This window comes from Lactuca virosa, chromosome 4 (assembly GCF_052849685.1).
Source record: "Lactuca virosa cultivar CGN04683 chromosome 4, Lactuca_virosa_CGN04683_v6, whole genome shotgun sequence".
Taxonomy (NCBI): domain Eukaryota; kingdom Viridiplantae; phylum Streptophyta; class Magnoliopsida; order Asterales; family Asteraceae; genus Lactuca; species Lactuca virosa.
The window spans coordinates 57,671,637-57,691,700 of NC_136429.1; the positions used below are offsets into that span (position 1 = coordinate 57,671,637).

General features: G+C 35.2%; 1 protein-coding gene across 1 annotated transcript; it reads left to right on the top strand.

The window, feature by feature from the left end:
• Positions 1-14,495: 14,495 nt before the first annotated feature.
• Positions 14,496-18,138, top strand: LOC145104534 (uncharacterized). Its single transcript, XM_079041762.1, has 11 exons — positions 14,496-14,653; positions 14,730-15,111; positions 15,342-15,519; positions 15,595-15,644; positions 15,744-15,836; positions 15,937-16,025; positions 16,113-16,191; positions 16,281-16,363; positions 16,437-16,515; positions 16,613-17,652; positions 17,736-18,138. Exons 1-11 carry the CDS (start codon positions 14,622-14,624, stop codon positions 17,869-17,871), a joined length of 2,241 nt encoding a protein of 746 aa, XP_078897888.1. The 5' UTR covers positions 14,496-14,621; the 3' UTR covers positions 17,872-18,138.
• The last annotated feature ends 1,926 nt before the right edge of the window (positions 18,139-20,064 follow it).

The following is a 20,064-nucleotide window of genomic DNA, read 5'->3' on the forward strand; positions in this document are numbered from 1 at the left end:
AGAGAGGGAACCCAAATCATTTAGTGTGCACCAAACATACAGTTCACTAGTTAGAGAGAGTTGATGAGGTCTCTCCCCATCTAAGAGAGTTCTTATTGTCATATTTGTACTCTTTATTTCTAGTAATTTATCAGATTACTCATATCTTTGTGTTCTTCATATTTTATAATAGCTAATCGTCAAGATTTCTTATTTCGCACAAGTCGATCATTCAAAAGTAAGATTCTACAAAGAAAAACAAAATATTATCCTGTTTTTTCCTATCATCTTCCTACACACTTAAGATTGTGACATTTGTCATATTTAATAAAATTAATAATTTTTATTACAATTGTCATCATTGATAGGAGGATTGATAGGAGGATGGATAAGAAGAAAAAGTATAAAGATATTTAATTTTTCTTAGTAATAATATAATTCATCAAATGATTCAAATCAAACGCCCTCTTATATAGAATAGGTATATTTTTTGGGGGACATTGTTATTGAAAAGGAAATGAAAACAATTTCAATTTTACGAAATATTAGGCCATCTGTAATGGGCATCACGACGAGCGTTGTGGTCTAGCTGGCCACGAACCACAACCGTACACACCATCCCGGTGCCTAGTCGTGGGTCGTGGTCATGACCTTCCATGGTGTGTTCGACGATCGAGAATGACCGATAGGAGCCGGTTGAAGCATTTCCTCGTTGACTTTAATTTGACAAGCCATTCAATGACTTTTTTTTGAAAATTATTATTATTATTATTATTATTTTAAAAACAACTATTTACCTATATAAACACCATAATACACAACCTCATTTTTTACACAATTCTTCTCTTTCTCTATAAACAATTACACACACAACTTTCTTATCAACCAAAAACCATTGATCCCAATCAAAATACCCCCCCTAAACTATCGAAACCGCAAACCCCGATAACGTTTTTGCGTTAGATATAACTACCCACCAATACTCGAACATGGAATCACCTCAAAGGTGGTTTTATGAATTTGCTCCAACCGGTTCCCCTATCCAACAAACACAACTTTTCAATCAATAATTCCAGAATTTCCCGCCCTATCAACAACCCTATCAACAATAATGTCAACCCGGTTTCGTATACCAAAAACCTTTCCAACCACAACCACAACCATCACAACCACAACAATCACAACCACCACCTTCACAACCTCCTATTTCGCCGGATTTTGTATCGGAAATACAACCTTCACCACCACCACCCCAACCAAAAAATAGGAAAAAAACCCGTCCGAGCCAATACAAACGATAGGGTGTCATGGACAAAAGTGGAAGAAAAAAAAAGCTAGCGGAGGCTTGGGTATCGACTTCTCAAGACCCAACTGAAGGAGACAGTCAAACCTTTAATTGTTTTTAGGAGAAAGTGCGAAGCATGTTCTAAGAGTTAATGAAAAGTAAAAGTCAAAATCTCGACCAAATTAGCTCGAAGTGGCGCGATTTGAGGCTAAAATTTACTGAATTTGGAGGAATTTACAACAAACTCAACAACCTACACAAAAGCGGGTCAAGCGATTTCAATGTGTTTAAGGCGACCTTGGATCAATATGAAAAAACAACGAGAACCACAAATCTTTTTAATATCTGGCTAAAATTGAAAGATGCTCCAAAATGGAAAGATCAGACTGAAGGAACTTCACAAACCTCTTCCGGTTAAAAGCGTTCAAGACACCCGATGCAATTTCCAACAATTGGACGGGCGAAAACACATCGATATCAACGATGATCCGATAGATCTTGAAAACGAGCAACCTATTCGTCAGCCCGTTGGAAGAAATAAAACAAAAAAGCGGGTTCGTCGGCTTCGAGATCTAACGTTATCGATCATTTTGGAGACAAATTTGATCGATATGTCCAAATACAAGAGACCAAGGCGGAGATGATGAGTCGGGTGAAACAAAAAATGCTAGAAGCGCAAAAGTCATTTCAAGAAGCACAAACAACGCTTCAAACAAAAAACCGACATGGAGATATTGGAAACGAAAGCGAACGACCTCGACAGTGAAGATTTGGAGATTTTTCTCGCGATGAAAAGTCCGTTCGGGTGATACATAGGAATAGGAGGTAGTTTTTTTATGTATGTTTGACATTTTTAGGTTTTTTTAGCATTGTTTTTTTTAATTAATGTAATTTTTTAATGTAATGTGGTATTTTAATTCAATGAAAAACTAGTTTAAAAAAATTATATGTTTTTAATGTATATTTGAAGTAAAAAAAATGATGTGGAGTGGTGTGTTAGTGGTAAATATATCATGTTTTTAGTGGTATGGTGTAATGATGATGTGACACCCACCACCATAGTGGTTAGTGGTGGGTATTGTGAATGACCTTTGACCGTCTGATATACTCTCAACCGGAGAGCCTTCGTTGCCACCTGGAACCACCACCTCGAGCGTCCACACCAGCCCGTCTGCTCTGTGGTACAAGGATCATGGTCGATTGTTGTCCCGACCACACACCACCAAGACCAATCATGTCTCTCCTCTTCTATCTTCCTCTCACTTCTTGTCTCATGCAAGTATCTCTATTCACCGTGGAGAGCATACCAGGTTTAGTGTAGAAGAGAGGTGGATGGAGATGGTGGTGACGTGGAGGTGGAAGCAGATCGTGGTCGTTGCCGGTACTACGGATGATTTTTAAATACAATGTATAATTTCTTTTACACCCCGTTCCCAAGTTTAATTTAACAAGAGAAAAGAAAGAAAATGCGTGGAAATACAAAAAAAATAAAAGAAATTGGTGTTCCCGAGTTTCATTAAAGGAAGGAAATGGAACGAAATGGAAGTATCACTTTCCCCCTAACTTTCCTTTCGATTCGAAAAGATTTTGAGAGAAAAAACAAAATATTAAATTTTTTTTTTCACTTCTCTCCGACTCGGAAACACAAAAGACAAATTTCTTTTATTTTTATTTCTTTTCTTTTCTCTCCTTGCTTTCTTTTCTTTTCTTTTCTCTACTACGGCTCGAGAACTAGGCGTTAAAGTCTGGACGGTTTTTGTAGCATTGAGGATAAAATCAAAATTTTAAGGATTCCAAAATTATGAGGAAATTTCACAAAATTATATGATTACTAAATATGTTAAAAACATTTTTTATAAAATTAGAATTATTTATAGATTATGTCATCGTCCATGGATTTTAAGTTTGTCAATACATTAAACTTTGAACAAATTACTAATATGGAAATTGTTTTATGTTATCCTTATACTTAAAATCAAAATTTTAAGGATTCCAAAGTCATGATCAAATTTCACAAAATTATATGATTACTAAATATGTTAAAAACATTTTATATAAAATTAGAATTATTTATAGATTATGTCATCCTCCAAGGATTTTAAGTTTACCAATACATTAAACTTTGAACAATTTACTAATATGGAAATTGTTTTATGTTATCCTTATACTTGTATATAAATCACCATTTCATAAAAACGATAGATTTTACTAATTTTACATTTCATAAAGCGAACCATTTCAACTGGATAGTGGCTTCGTTTCATAGGCATTTTTATATACATTTTTTTTACTATTTTAATTAGAAATCATGATTTCATTTTTATATGTAGTATGTATTTCGTAGTTAAGTATGATGTATATTTATAATTAGGTATTATTTTCATATAACTTTGAGTAATTTTCATACACAAAGCTTACTAAAACTGTTTGAAATTCAAAGCAGCTTTGATAGTGTTGATTACGTCGTATGGATGTTGCTTAGATTTGTTACAGAAACTATCAGACTTATAAATGTGTATGCTTACATAATTTGTTATATGCATCCATTATATTCACCATAAAATGGTCTTCTGTCATATCCTACTAACTAATATTTAATTTGCAAAGAGAAACATCAATAGAGAAAACACAACCAAAATCTTAACCATCAAATCCAAATGTGAAGTTAAGGAGGTAGAAGAAGATGCTAAAGCTAAAACTAAAAGTTGATAAAAATCCTATTATCCTAAAAACGGGCATAATGCAATCCTAGAGAATGCTATTAATTTATACTAGTAGTAGTTTGTGGTCCGATGTATATAAGTTAAAAAAACAAAATATTACATTTTTCATTAAAATTAGATTATAAAATTATAGTTGTTCAAATCAGATTATAAAATTATAGTTGTTCAAATCACTGTTATTTTTTCATAGTCTGTACGTCCCAAAATTTATAATAAATTTTAATTTTTTAAAACATCATAGGTTTAAATAAAAATCATAACTTTTATTAAAAAAGAGTTTCAAAACCAACTCTCCCAAGATCAAAGTAATACAAAAAGACCCATTGTAAACTATTAAGTTTTAAAATCAAAAGAAAACATAATCCAACGTATTATGAAAAACTTTGTCACTCCGACTCGAGCCAGTGTGTACCGTCACACCTTGCCATCCTGAGTACCTGTCGATCTTGAAACAATAATTTTATGGGAAAATGGTAAACACAAAGCTTGGTGAATTTCACACATACACAATATAATCTCATACAAGCTCTACCCCTAACATACAAGCATCAACCACGGTAACTACACAACTACACATGCAAGTTAAAGAACAAATCAGAAACAAGCATAAACCCATTGGGACACATCAGCTAAGCCCGATCCCCCTTGCTCGGTGCTTCGAGCCCTTAGGACATGTCGGCTAAGCCCGATTCTCCGAAACTAACCCCATTGGGACACATCGGCTAAGCCCGATCCCCTGTACCTAACCCCATTGGAACACATCAACTACGTCTGATCCCCCATGCTCAGTGTGTCGAGCCCTTGAGACACATTGGCTATGCTCGATCCCCCCGCTCATTACGTCGAGCCCTCCTATACGTATTCCTCGGTACTTTGAGCGAATACCATACACCTACTAGATACTAACCCAAACTTGTACTACCCGCATACACATCTTACAATCACACATGAGCTAAAATAAAGGATGCATAACATGACACAGTGTAATGAAGAACTCACCTTGAGTAGTAGAGTAAACCTCCAATTTTAGCCCATAAACGCAATCATACCAAGTCACTTTGCAACACTCCTATAATAATAATCGAGATTAAAATGGCTACCCTTTACCCTAAACATATAGACAAACTACTAAACTAAATTTCCATACTTCAACCCGAAACAACAACCTGTTCAAGGCCACATTAACATCACCAAATCCTGCCAAAGTTACAATATTTTTCCATATTCTTGTAGTTCGGTCTTTTAGATTTCCAAGGACTACTTGTACACGTCCATACAAATTTTCTACAACTTACTATGGATATTACAAGATGGGATATCCACACAGCTAATTCCAGACCAGTCAATAAAAAGGACGATTGTCACCTTAGTTGGAGCCAACATCAGGTCAAGGAAAGTATCATGAATATATTAGACTCAAAACCTGAACTTTGGGCATTGACAGAACCTAAATCCGACCATCCATGATTTTTCTATAATTTTTACAAAACAAGGACAAAATAGGATAATTTCATAAAATCACAGCTTTATTCTTTTAGGGTTAATTTGGAATCTTAACCCATTAAGCACTTATAAAAACGTCCTCAAAGCTGGATAATAATAAATTAAAAATCATTATGAGGTGTTATGACATAATGGTCATTTGATGATCAAACCACAAATCAAAGTACAATGTTCAAAAGAGAAAAACACCAAACTAGGGTTTTTGGGTTCTTCTCTTAACCCATCAAGATATAGAGAGTTGACACATTCAAGTACATTTGGGGTAATCACAATGAAAAAAAGTACTTACCTAGGATGAGTGAGATTAAATATTCCATAAGAAAACCTTGTGACAAAGGTAATCCTCTTTTCTTTTACTTTTCTTTTTCCTGCCCAACATCGCTCTTGATATATCGTCTCTCTCGTCGTATCTTTGAGGATTTTCTCCATTATTCTTCCTCCAAAAACTCCAAAACGTACCTTTACTTATAAAGTATCAAATGGGTTATGGAGATTTCGAAAATCACAACCCTAAGTCTATCGTTTCGCTTCTTTTGTGATCTGAAGATTCCGACGACGAAAATCAAGATTTTCCTCCCTTTTGCCTCTCTTTCTCACTCATACTCATGCAAGGAGTTAGAAGGAAGATTACATACCTTGAATGTGATCCAAAGGCAGACCACACTTGTTCCATTCCTCCTCCTTTTCTTATCTTTCCCGCTTTCTTCTTCTTCCCTCGTTTCTCCTTTGCGTCACACACACTCACAAAGAGGCTAGGGTTTAAGGGTGTACATATGATCATGAGGGAGCCATACACCTTGGTTTGGACTGCTAGGGAATTGAATCACGTATATCACAAGACCACAAGCACCAAAATCCGAAAATTACTCTTTAGGTCCTTTGAGTTTGCCATAATTAATAATTTGGTCCTTTTGACTAATGTTATGACATTTTAGGTTTTAGAATTGTTTGTTTTTAGCCCTTATGATAAAATTAATATTATTTTATGTAATATGCTTATTTATATTATTATTATTTTATAATTGTTATTTATTTGTAATAAATTGGCAATTATGATAAATAATTACATAACGGATAAACGGAGCGTTACATGGTCACACCAATCTATTGTGTTGCCTCCATCAAAACGAATGTCAGAAGCTGAAGTAGTATTCATAGATGTTAGACAGTCATAACATTATCATGTACTACATTCTCAAGTTAAACATATATGCAGGGTCGGGGCCGTTGCGGCAAGTGTGACAAGCCTCACAGTGGGGCTTGTCAAGCGATAGGTTTGGGATGTTTCAGTTGTGGTTAGCTGTGCCACGTGAGTAGGGACTTCCCCAAGAGTGCTCTGATTTGCTTTCATTGCAATCATACCAACCATAAAAGGCCGATTGTCTGAGATTGTCTGGAGGAGTAGTGGCGGTGCCTGTGTCAACCACCTTGAGGATTATTGATGGCCACCAGGGCAAGGTGGAGGCACCTGTGGTGAAGAGCAGGGCATTTCAACTTACCACGGATGAGGTCCGTGCAGCGCCGGGTGTGGTTACTGGTATTGTGACTTATCTCTATCTTTTATTGATTTCCTTATTTATGCTTATGATTATTTTGATCATGTATAGGGACCTTTTCGGTCAATGGTATGACTGCTCATGTTCTGTTTGATTCGGGTGCTACCCAATCCTTTGTATCTCTTGCACTTAGCAAGAAGTTTTGTGATGCTCTCGGTATTTTGAATTTCCTGCTGGAGGTTGAGATTACGGATGACCGTACCGTGAGTGCTTTGAGGGTTCATCGTGGGTGTGTTCTGAATCTGTTTAGAGAGAGGTACTCTATTGATTTGGTGTCGATTCCTCTACGGGGCTCGAAGGTTATTATCAGGATGGATTGGTTGGGTCCCAATGGGGCCATGATTGACTGTGAGAGGCATTTAGTGAGGGTTCGAACCCCAAGTGGGGGAGAATTGGTTATTCCTGGCGATGGAGCCTCGCATGGACCAACTCTTTGTTCAGCCGTGAGGGCCAGGAGATATCTTCAGCAGGGTTGTTTGGGGTTTTTGGCTTATGTGGCAGATTCTAGGGTGGAGGGCACGACAGAGTTGAGTGGGGTTCCCATTGTTCGGGATTTTCCAGATGTATTTCCTGAGGATCTTCCATGAGTGCCTCCTGAGAGGCAGGTTGAGTTTCGGACTGATCTGGTTCCTGGTGCAGCTCCGATAGCCAAGGCACCGTATCGCTTAGCACCATTGGATATGCAGGAGTTGTCTACGCAGCTTTAGGAGCTGCTAGACAAATGATTTATTTTGCCAAGTAGCTCTCCTTGGGGAGCACCGTTTCTTTTTGTGAAGAAGAAAGACGGTTCACACAGGATGTGTATTGACTACGGTGAAGAACCGTTACCAACTTTCGAGGATTGACGATTTGTTTGACCAACTTCATAGTGCATCTTAGTTTTCCAAGATCGGTTTGCGATCGGGGTACCATCAGATGAGGGTCAGGGATGATGATGTGCAGAAGATAACCTTTAGGACTCGTTATGGTCATTACGAGTTCGTGGTGATGCCATTAGGGCTCACCAATGCACCAACAACGTTCATGGATCTCATGAATCGAGTCTGCAGATCAATGCTGGATCGCTCTGTGATAGTATTCATTGATGATATATTGGTCTACTCTAAGACCAAGGAGCAGCACGAGGAAAATTTGCGAGAGGTGTTGGAGACCCTGAGGAGGGAGAGGCTTTATGTCAAATTCTCTAAATGTGAGTTGTGGTTGCGCGAGGTGCAGTTCCTAGGGAACATCGTCAATCGGAAGGGTATATTGGTCGACCCAGCCAATGTGGTGGCCGATGCTTTGAGTCATAAGGTCGTGAGTGCCCCTTTCACCGATGTTTGTTTGAGGATGGTTATTACTTCTCATTTGTTGGATTTGATCAAGAAGGCTCAGGTGGAGGGTTTGAAAAAGGAGATTTGGAAGGCGGAGCGAATCAGGGGCCAAGTTCCTTTGTTTGTCATAGACAATCGGGGATTGTTGACTCAGTGCGGTAGAGTTTGAGTACCGACTACTGGTGGGGTGAAACAGACGGTCTTGGATGAGGCTCGTAATTTGAAGTTTTCGATCCATCTGGGGGCTACGAAAATGTATATGGATTTGAAGTTGAGTTATTGGTGGGCCTGTATGAAAATGGAAGTATCATGGTTTGTCGAGCGGCGCCTGACTTGCAAGAAATTCAAAATCGAGCATCAGAGACCCTAAGGCAAGATGCAGTCGTTACCCATTCCTATATGGAAGTTGGAAGAGATTCCCATGGATTTCATCACAAAGTTGTCGAGAACGGCATGTAGAGTTGTTTCTATCTGGGTTATTGTTGATAGATTGACCAAGAGTGTGCATTTCATACCGATTTCCGAGTGCATATCTGTTGAGAATTTAGCTGACATCTACGTTCAGGAGGTGGTGGTTCGGCACGGGTTCCAGTATTGGTGGTTTCGGACCGGGATGTTCGTCTCACCTCCAGATTCTGGAGGAAGTTCCATGAGGAGTATGGTACTTAGTTACACTTTAGTACAAGATACCACCCACAAACCGACGGCCAGAGCTAGCAGACGATTCAGACGCTCGAGGATATGCTCCGGGCTTGTGTGTTAGATTTTAGAGGGAGTTGGGATACTTACCTTCCACTAGACGAGTTCTCTTACAACAATAGTTATCCTGCCATTATTGACCGACCGCCTTTTGAGATGTTGTATGGAAGGAGGTGTAGGACCCTAGTTTGTTGGGGGGAGGTCGGACATCGAGTCATAGGGATTACTGAGGTGATACTCAATACCATTGAGTTGATTCAGCAGGTGCGTGATAGGTTGTGAGTCGTGCAAAACCGGCGGAAGAGTTATGCAGATCGGAGACGTTCAGACCTCAAGTTTCAGGTGAGAGACTTGGTGCTTCTAAAGGTGTCACCTTGAAAATGTGTCATCATATTTCGGAAGCGGAGCAAGCTAGGCCCCATATTCATTGGTCCCTTCAGGATTTCCGACCGAGTGGGCAAGGTTGCATACCGACTAGATTTGCCTGACGAGCTCAGTCAGATCCACACCACCTTCCATGTCTCTCAGCTTCGGAAGTGTGTGGCCGATGAGTCCGCGATTGTTCCTTTGGATGATATTCAGGTTGATGATCGTCTGAATTATGTGGAGAGACCAAATACGATCTTGGATAGGAAGGAGAAGGCCTTGCGCGGTCCAATTAATGGCAGCATCGGAGGGGTTCCGAATGGACGTGGGAGCCCGAGGCGGAGATACACGAGCACTACCCAGATTTATTTGCGGCAACAAACTTCGAGGGCGAAGTTTAGTTCAAGTGAGGGAGAGTTGTAAGATCTTAATTTTTCAAGTATTATCTTTTAACCCTTTGAATGTGATTTGTTTGTAGAACCGGTCCCCAATGGCATTTTTGTAATTATTGGCCATGCATGAGTACGCTGGGCGTATGTAACCAGGGCGCAAACCTTAATTTTTAGGGTTTAGACCATATTTAAACGTCTTTATGGCCTCATACTCCCTCTTAACTCCATCCTCCTTCCTCATTTCGAAACCTTAAAGTGTATGAGTGCCTTGTGAAGCTTGAAGAGCCTTTTGGTGCCATTTTGGAGCTTTTGGAGAAGAAGGAAGAACCTTGAGCTTGTGGTGTTTCACTTAATGCCTTGGATTCAACATCTACATTCCTTTGTGCACCTTCTGGAGGTATAAAGCTCTAACCTTGATGAGCATTTCTTTTAGATCTAGTTTTAGCTTAAAGTTGGTTCCTTTTTGTCCCAAATCTTGACCTTTGTGAACATGGAATGCTCTAAGACGTTTGAGTTGTCCTTTCAGATGTTTAGGGGTGTGTTAAGTCATAAAAATGGGATCTTGGACATTGGTTTTTTCCCATGCATGATCTAGGTTGTCTTAGTGGGTCAAGAAGCTAGGGTTTTTGTTATTAAGGTCTTAATAGTCATGCAAAACCATAAAGTTGGAAACTTTATGGTTAAGATCACCTTTTAGGGTATGGATCTGGATTTTGGACGAAGCTGCTTAAGGATTAAGCACTTAATGGATTGAGTTGGTTGGCAGCCGCGTACGCTGGGCGTATGTGGTCAGTTCCTCGTTTTTTGGTCAAACGCGTAGTATGCCCCACGTACCTGTTGAGTACGCCCAACATACTCGCCGAGTTGACCTTGACTAGGAGTTTGACCTAGGGGTATTTTGGGTATTTTTGAGATGTAGTCTGAGTTTGGGTCATTATTATTCGTGAAGGTGAACGGTAGAGTCGATTTTGGGAGTAGCGTATTATTCAGTTTTCATCCGGTTGTGAGGTGAGTCTCCGTACTAGATCCATGGGTTGAAGGCACCAATTCCGACCCATTACTTTGTTGTGTAGAATGCTAGTTGTCTTTGTGATACTTACATGAAAGACCAGGATCTAACCCCTGACAATTGTATGAAAGACCAGGATCTGACCCCTAGCAATTGTATGAAAGACCAGGATCTGACCCCTGACACTTGTATGTAAGACCGAGATTTGCCCCTCGACATTGCAAGGAAAGACCATGATTTGACCAATGTTAGGAAATGATTGTAAGATTATGATTTGGCCCATAACATTCACTTTCTTATGTATGGTATGTGGTACTTTGGTGAACTCACTAAGCTTTGTGCTTACAATTTATGTTTATGGTTTTAGGTACTTATGGTTCGAAAGGGAAGGGCCCGACGTGATGGCACAACATCCTCCCCTCATGATTTCCGCAAATTTAATAATTGCACTATGATGTTTTGAATATTATGATTTAGTGTTGGGTTTGTAAACAATTGATAAATGATTTGATAGACTTTCAATGAAAAAATTTATCACCGTTTTTGGGCTGTTACAAAAACATAATGTTTTGGCTTGGTTTGTGGTCCAACTTTTTTTTAAGCAAATTCTCCCAAAAAAATTACGATTTTGTTTTCTAAACTTTTTAAGGCTGTTGTAAAAACATTTTGTATAAACATTTTTTTAAAATTTTTTTTACAACCTTTTTATGTATTAGACAATTTTTTTAAACTTTCCCTTACATTTTTACACAACTTTTGTACAACTTTTTACATTTTTATAACATTTTGCGGTCCCTTTATACGTTGTAATGCGTCTTTTTTATATATTTTTATATTTTTTTATACTTTATATATATATTTTTAATTTTTATGTTTTTTTCTTTGCGATTTTTCACATTTAACGTACGTTTTTACAAAAATAATGTTTTAAAAGATTGTAAAAGAAGTTTTAAAAATCTTTTACGGAATTATATAAAAAAAAGATTAATATGGTTGTAAAAAAGTTACAAAAAAAGTTCATTAATAGGTTAAATTTTTTTATAAAAGCTTATATAATAGTGTAAAAAACTTAAAAGGTTGCATAAATGTGTAAAAAAATCGTAATACAACTTTAAGAAAACTATAATAATGTTAAAAAAATATGGTAAAAAAATCCATGATTTTAGATTTAAAAAAAAAGGCTTAAAAGGTAAATTTAGAAAAAACATTAATTTTGAAAAAATTTGTAAAATAAAAAAAATTAGACCAAACTTATAATAAAATTTAAAATTTAAAATAAAAAAACTTAGACCAAAATCATCATAAAAATTTAAAACTTGGGTTAAAAGGGCAAAATTAAAATTTGATATGCTATATCTGCTATAACAAAATAAATATCAAGAAAATATATGTGGGTATTTGAGATTACTTTTTAAGCTCAAAAATTTCTATTTATAAAAGTTTTTTTTTGACTTTAGCTTTCCAGAAAACAAAAAGTGAAAAGTTATTTTTAAAAAGTATTTGGGTTGTAATTTTTGACTTTTAAGTGTAACTTAACTTTTAAAAGGCTAATAATCATAAAATTCACATTTTCATGACATTTGAAAACTCATGTTTTTCTTCTCTATAAAAAAAATTATTTTGAAAAGAACTTTTGTATTTTCCAAACATCTTGGTATTTTTTTGATTTTTTAAAAAAATTAAAAGCCAAAAATTCATTTCAAAAGTAATCCCAAACACCTTCTAAATATAATATTTTTTATATAACAAATTAAATTTATTGACAACTTAAATATAATCAAGATAGTTCGTCTCCTAAAAAGATTCTTAAGTTCTTAACTAACCCTAAAAAGATTCTTAAGTTCTTAACTAACCCTATAAGTATAAACTATCACTAAAAACTCATATTTATTGCATAAATGTGTAAAAAAATCGTAATACAACTTTAAGAAAACTATAATAATGTTAAAAAAATATGGTAAAAAAATCCATGATTTTAGATTTAAAAAAAAAGGCTTAAAAGGTAAATTTAGAAAAAACATTAATTTTGAAAAAATTTGTAAAATAAAAAAAATTAGACCAAATTTATAATAAAATTTAAAATTTAAAATAAAAAAACTTAGACCAAAATCATCATAAAAATTTAAAACTTGGGTTAAAAGGGCAAAATTAAAATTTGATATGCTATATCTGCTATAACAAAATAAATATCAAGAAAATATATGTGGGTATTTGAGATTATTTTTTAAGCTCAAAAATTTCTATTTATAAAAGTTTTTTTTTGACTTTAGCTTTCCAGAAAACAAAAAGTGAAAAGTTATTTTTAAAAAGTATTTGGGTTGTAATTTTTGACTTTTAAGTGTAACTTAACTTTTAAAAGGCTAATAATCATAAAATTCACATTTTCATGACATTTGAAAACTCATGTTTTTCTTCTCTATAAAAAAAATTATTTTGAAAAGAACTTTTGTATTTTCCAAACATCTTGGTATTTTTTTGATTTTTTAAAAAAATTAAAAGCCAAAAATTCATTTCAAAAGTAATCCCAAACACCTTCTAAATATAATATTTTTTATATAACAAATTAAATTTATTGACAACTTAAATATAATCAAGATAGTTCGTCTCCTAAAAAGATTCTTAAGTTCTTAACTAACCCTAAAAAGATTCTTAAGTTCTTAACTAACCCTATAAGTATAAACTATCACTAAAAACTCATATTTATTGCATAAATGTGTAAAAAAATCGTAATACAACTTTAAGAAAACTATAATAATGTTAAAAAAATATGGTAAAAAAATCTATGATTTTAGATTTAAAAAAAAAAGGCTTAAAAGGTAAATTTAGAAAAAACATTAATTTTGAAAAAATTTGTAAAATAAAAAAAATTAGACCAAATTTATAATAAAATTTAAAATTTAAAATAAAAAAACTTAGACCAAAATCATCATAAAAATTTAAAACTTGGGTTAAAAGGGCAAAATTAAAATTTGATATGCTATATCTGCTATAACAAAATAAATATCAAGAAAATATATGTGGGTATTTGAGATTACTTTTTAAGCTAAAAAATTTCTATTTATAAAAGTTTTTTTTTGACTTTAGCTTTCCAGAAAACAAAATGTGAAAAGTTATTTTTAAAAAGTATTTGGGTTGTAATTTTTGACTTTTAAGTGTAACTTAACTTTTAAAAGGCTAATAATCATAAAATTCACATTTTCATGACATTTGAAAACTCATGTTTTTCTTCTCTATAAAAAAAATTATTTTGAAAAGAACTTTTGTATTTTCCAAACATCTTGGTATTTTTTTGATTTTTAAAAAAAATTAAAAGCCAAAAATTCATTTCAAAAGTAATTCCAAACACCTTCTAAATATAATATTTTTTATATAACAAATTAAATTTATTGACAACTTAAATATAATCAAGATAGTTCGTCTCCTAAAAAGATTCTTAAGTTCTTAACTAACCCTAAAAAGATTCTTAAGTTCTTAACTAACCCTATAAGTATAAACTATCACTAAAAACTCATATTTGGTTGCTTTAGTAATTACATTCTAATCTAAGGGTGGAATTGTGGTCAAAGTAAACTACGAAGGTGATCTTAGGTAATTATCCCAAAGAACCAACGGTGTCGTATCAATCGTCTTCTTCTTTATTCTATTCATAAATTCACCCACTAATGGGAACTGTACATCGCCTTTTCTCCCCCAAATTTATTTTCAATTATATTTTCTTTTTCTAAAAAATCAAAATCGCCCTAAACCTTTAAAACCTCAAAAAATTCTCACCAAAAAAACCCCAAATTCGTATATCATGGCCTTTCATGTCGCATGTCCAATTACATGGTACTACTCTCTATCAATCTACCTCGTACCTCTCTTATTTTCTCACTCTAAATCCCTCTCTTTCTTTCGATTTCAGCCGACGAATCTGTAACTGTAAGCTGGGGTTTCCATCGGAGCTACGGAGCGAGAAGGGGCAGATTGAGTTCTTGGAGGCAGCGGCTAGGGTTGATGCGATTTTTAAGAATCCGTCGTTGATTTATGGTAAACCGAAGTCGGTTCAGGTTCTTGTACCGAAGGTAGTTGTTGCATCTCCACCCCCTCCTCCTCTTCCTCCTCCGATCCAGGCGATTGTGACTCCTAATGCTTCTGCGATTGTGGATGTGGGTGGGGTTGGGGATGCGGCGGAGGAGCTGTTGTCCGCTCAGACTAAGCGTGCGGCGATGCAGAAGAAGGCTGCTGCTGCATCTGTGGCGGCGGAAGATTTTGCTCGTAGATTTGAATCTGGGGATATGGCTGAGGTAAGTTCTCTTTTGAATTTGAGTTCTGGTGATCATTGTTGCAAAATGTGGTTGTATTGAGCCAGACAAAAGCTTTCGTTTTCTGTAATTTGGTAATTCTATGGGTTTTCAAATAGAGTCATTTAATAATGAGATGCAGTGATTGATCTGCTAAGGCCATGAATCAAGCTGTGTTACATGTTTCTACACTGAATCAGCATTAATGGATGTTGTGCATATGTTTTATGCAGGGAGTCGCTAAAGATCTTGCTGCAGATGAACAAGGCCTCTCAAATGCCAAAGTTATGTGTCGCCTCTGTTTCTCAGGTGAAAATGAAGGAAGTGAGAGAGCTAGAAAGATGCTACCATGCAAAACTTGTAACAAGAAATATCACAGAAGCTGTGTGAAGTCTTGGGCTCAAAATAGAGGTACAATCTCCTGTTGCTACTTGCTAACATGTTTCATAATTCTTGAATCTTGATAACTTAGGGTTTTTATTTCAGATCTGTTTCACTGGAGTTCTTGGGCTTGCCCTTCATGTCGTACATGTGAGGTATATTTTCAGTCGATCCTATTTTTTTTTCATTCATGCTATTGATATATAAATCATATATAATCATAAAAATATACTTTTTTTTATATAAAAAACCAGGTATGCAGAAGGACTGGTGACCCAAACAAGCTTATGTTTTGCAAAAGGTGTGATGGTGCGCATCACTGTTATTGTCAGCAACCTCCACACAAGGTAAATTGTAATTTGTAAAAAGTAAAAAACTTTAATTTCCTACATTGAACATCATGTTAGATTCACCATAATGTTATTTATATATATTTAAATTGTGTAGAATGTTAGTAGTGGACCTTATTTGTGCCCTAAGCATACAAAGTGTCACAGCTGTGCATCCACAGTTCCAGGAAATGGTTTAAGTGTCAGGTATGCTTATTTTCACTTATTACATTTAAATTTTTTAAAAAAGTACTTTTTTTTAATAAAATTAACCTTATATCCAACAATTTGCAGGTGGTTTTTAGGGTATACTTGTTGTGATGCTTGTGGGAGATTGTTTGTGAAAGGAAATTACTGCCCTGTTTGTTTAAAGGTATAACTTATATTCTATACTTTGAACATTTTACTTTATATAAACAAAGTTTTTTTATATATATATTTTTATAATAATAATAATTTCAGGTCTATAGAGACTCAGAATCAACTCCCATGGTTTGTTGTGATGTCTGTCAACGTTGGGTGCATTGTCACTGTGATGGAATTAGGTTTTCTTTTAACCCTTAACAAATGTCAATTTTCATTTTTTTTTTAAATAAAATTTGGAAAATATTAATGCAGTGATGAAAAATATTTGCAATTCCAAGTGGACAATAACCTGCAGTATAGATGTGCTACATGTCGTGGAGAATGTTATCAGGTATGAATAATTAATAAACAAACATGAGTTTTTACTTTTTACTACAAAATCTTGATAATTACGAAATTGCCCTTTTGTTTCTGTTTTATGTTTTCAGGTCAGGGATCTTGAAGATGCTGTTCAGGAACTGTGGAGGAGGAGAGACAAAGCTGACCGGGAGCTGACCGCCAACCTCCGGGCAGCTGCAGGGCTGCCCACTCAAGAAGAAATATTTTCAATTCAACCTTATTCAGATGATGAAGATAACAAACCTTCATCAAAGAATGACTTTGGACGTTCATTAAAGTTTTCTCTCAAAGGGGTAGTTGATAAATCCCCTAAAAAGAATAAAGAATCTTTAAAAAAATCTGGAAACAAGAAATCTGTTAAGAAAAAGGGACTCCATGGACCTGTAATTGAAGGTCATAGTGATGCTCAATCTACTGGCTTCATCACAAGTGATAACAAAGATGAAGAGTTTGATGGTGTATGTTCAATAAATCATACAGGGGTAAAATCGGAAAGAAATGTTAATAGAGTGGACACCATGAATGAAAATGGGAAGCTTTCTAACAACACTAAGGGACCAAAACTTGTTATACATTTGGGTTCCAGAAACAAAAGCATATCAAATTCTCCAAGATCTGATGCATCAAATTTACATAAAGATCAAGAGTTGTTAACTTCTAATGGCATTTCAGATCATCATCATCGTCGTCATCATCATCATCATGATCATGATCATGATCATGATCATGATCAAACAAAAGGGTTGAAATTGAGAGGAAAAGAAGGAAACACAATCAAGATCAGAAAGTTGAATCCAGAAGTTTCAGTAGGTGGTAAAAAGAATACAGAGAGGGAGAAGGAGAGGGGGAGGGCCCCACATACTTCAGAACTTAAGCCATTGTTGAGATTAAAGTTCAAGAATCCATATTCTGAAAACCAGACTTCATGGGGTGCTTCTGGTGAAGATGATAAAAGCTGTGTAAAGGGTCAAAGATCTAAAAGGAAAAGGCCATCATCATATGGGAAAGAAGATGAAGATGATATGATGATGGATGATGACATCATGGATGCGAATTGGATCATTCAGAAATTGGGGAAAGATGCGATTGGGAAGAAGGTTGAAGTTCATCAGCCATTGAATAACACATGGTAAGTAATAAATACTATTGTGATTTGTGCATTATCAATTTAATTAAAACATTTAAATTCTGAAATGGTGATGATTTTTGTAGGCATAAGGGGGTTGTGATTGAAGTGTTTGAAGGGACTTCTGTTGTGTCAGTTACTTTAGATGAAGGGAAGAAGACGAGTAATGTTGATCTTGAGAAACAAGGGATTCGGTTTGTTTCACAGAAGCAGAGAAGATGAGGTGGCATTGGGATTGATTTAGGTTTAGTTAAAACTTAAAAAAGGAAGTTATTTAGATGGGTTAATTGGAGTATTTAAATCTCACAAGTTGTAGGATTGTGGTTTATATATAATAGGGGATCAGTGTGTGTAAGTTATGGTGTAGTTTTTGTAGTTTGTAACTGTGTTTGTTTTTTGGAATGTGGTTGAGGATTACAAGATGGTGTATTTGGGTGTCGGATTTTGTTCAAATGTTGTTTTCAAAATTTAAATTGTAGTTTGTAGCGATTGTTGAATTTTCAGAAAACCTAGGGACTGTTTTTGAAATTTACTTCTAAATTTAAGGTGCTTTTGTTCATGGATTTCAAAGGAATATGATGGTATTGGAATGAATCGTTTTGGTTTAGAGGTGCACACATGGCTATTTCCCCTTGAAATAATTTTAGTTGGTTATAATAATATTTTGCAATATTGTTTAGTTTTGATGAAAGTTTAAGAGTGACTTGTTATACTTTGATTATATATCAAATGTTATATTGTGAGATTTTTTCTATTTAAACTTAAACTTTTGTCGTTTTTAATAACCCCTCTTATTATTATTATTTTTATTATTTTTTTTATTCATAATAGACAAATTAAGACGGTTGGTTGTTCTTATGGTTTCTCTCAATGTTGATTAAATACAAGTATTAAAATCGTCTATAAGGTTGGTCCCTACGGTTTCATTTCTTACGTGCTAGTCCTTATGTTTTTATTTTACAAAAATGGTCTAAAATTACTATTTTACCATTAGTTTAATTTTTTATTTATTAATTTTTGATTTTATTTTCAGGTTTAATACATATTTTTAAAACTAATTTTAATCACCAAATAATAAACAAACCTTATCTCTAACCTACTAACACTAATATGAAAAAACATCCATCACCACCAGCATCGTCCGCCACCGCCACTAGCGCCACCATCAACTACCCTTTTCAATGCAATCTCTCTCTCTCTCTCTCTCTCTCTCTCTCTCTCTCTCCACTTTGATCCTAATTGGAGATCCAATAGATTCATCGGAACCACCACCGTCCTCAACCCATAACCCCAACACAACTTGCTGCTTATGTTCTCTTTAGAGAACCATATCCGAAGCTCTCCATTTGTATTCTCCCCATATCAAAACATCGGGTAGCTCGCTGCCTCTCCAAATCAAACCATCACCACCCTACTACCTTATCTTTGCGACGACCCCCTAGCCTTTGTTGAGCAAACCCTAGTCACTACTGTTGATTTGGAGATTTACATGTGTGTGTGTGTGTTGATTTCAAGGTTTATAGGTATCGATTTCAAAATCTAATGTGTGTGTTGATTTTCAGGTGTGTGTGTGTGTGTGATGATTTCTAGATCTGTAGGTATGTGTGTGTGTCGATTTCCAGATCTAGTGGTGGTGGTAGTGGATGATGGTGACAATGAGTGGTGTGTGTTGTAACACCCGTAAATTCCGCCTTTATCAGATGCACCAGATGCTGCCACGTGGCAGCTAGAGAAGCCTCAACCCCAACAACCACTGATGATAAGGCAAAAGCAGAAGGCGCTGTGTAGGGCACGCCACGCTTTTTGAAAAATTTCTTTATATATAGATTTTGACATCCTCATTCATTCCTTGCTAATTCCGATCAAATTCTCTCTCAACCCTTGAGATTTCAATCCCTCATGATTTGATTTCTTCGTTCTTTTATTATCGTTAGCAAAGCGCTGAAGTGTTGGAGAATCTTTTCAAAAGAAGGATTAAGCGTCAAAATCACGCCCGCAAATCTTTCACCTTTAATAAGGTGAGTGCGTAGTTACTTTCATGACACACGATATTAATAAAAGTATCCGTTATTTAAAAGATTAAATGTCTACCTTATATAGCGAGTACTTGGTTACTTTCTTATCACTAAATCTTAACAAAATTATTTGTTACTTAAAAGATTTAATATATACTGAATGCTTAATATTTGTATGTTGTGTTAAATGTATACCCTCTATTGTGATAATATTGCATGAACAGAAAATTTGTATTTGAAGTTACTTATAAGTATTCTAATTTTGTCTAGTTATAAACCAAGACTTATTTAGGCTTAGTTTAAATTAAGTTGATATTGAGTAGTCTCATTTTGATATGCTTAGTTTATTTAAGTTGGATAATGAGTAGTCTCATACTGGGGGTGTGTGTGAGACAGGAAC

Excerpts from the sequence above, each read along its gene's own strand:
- LOC145104534 (XM_079041762.1), top strand. The coding sequence starts at position 14,622 with ATGGCCTTTCATGTCGCATGTCCAATTACATG. Across the intron at positions 15,112-15,341 it reads AATCTGGGGATATGGCTGAG|GGAGTCGCTAAAGATCTTGC; the intron begins GTAAGTTCTCTT and ends TGTTTTATGCAG. Across the intron at positions 16,516-16,612 it reads GTCGTGGAGAATGTTATCAG|GTCAGGGATCTTGAAGATGC; the intron begins GTATGAATAATT and ends TTATGTTTTCAG.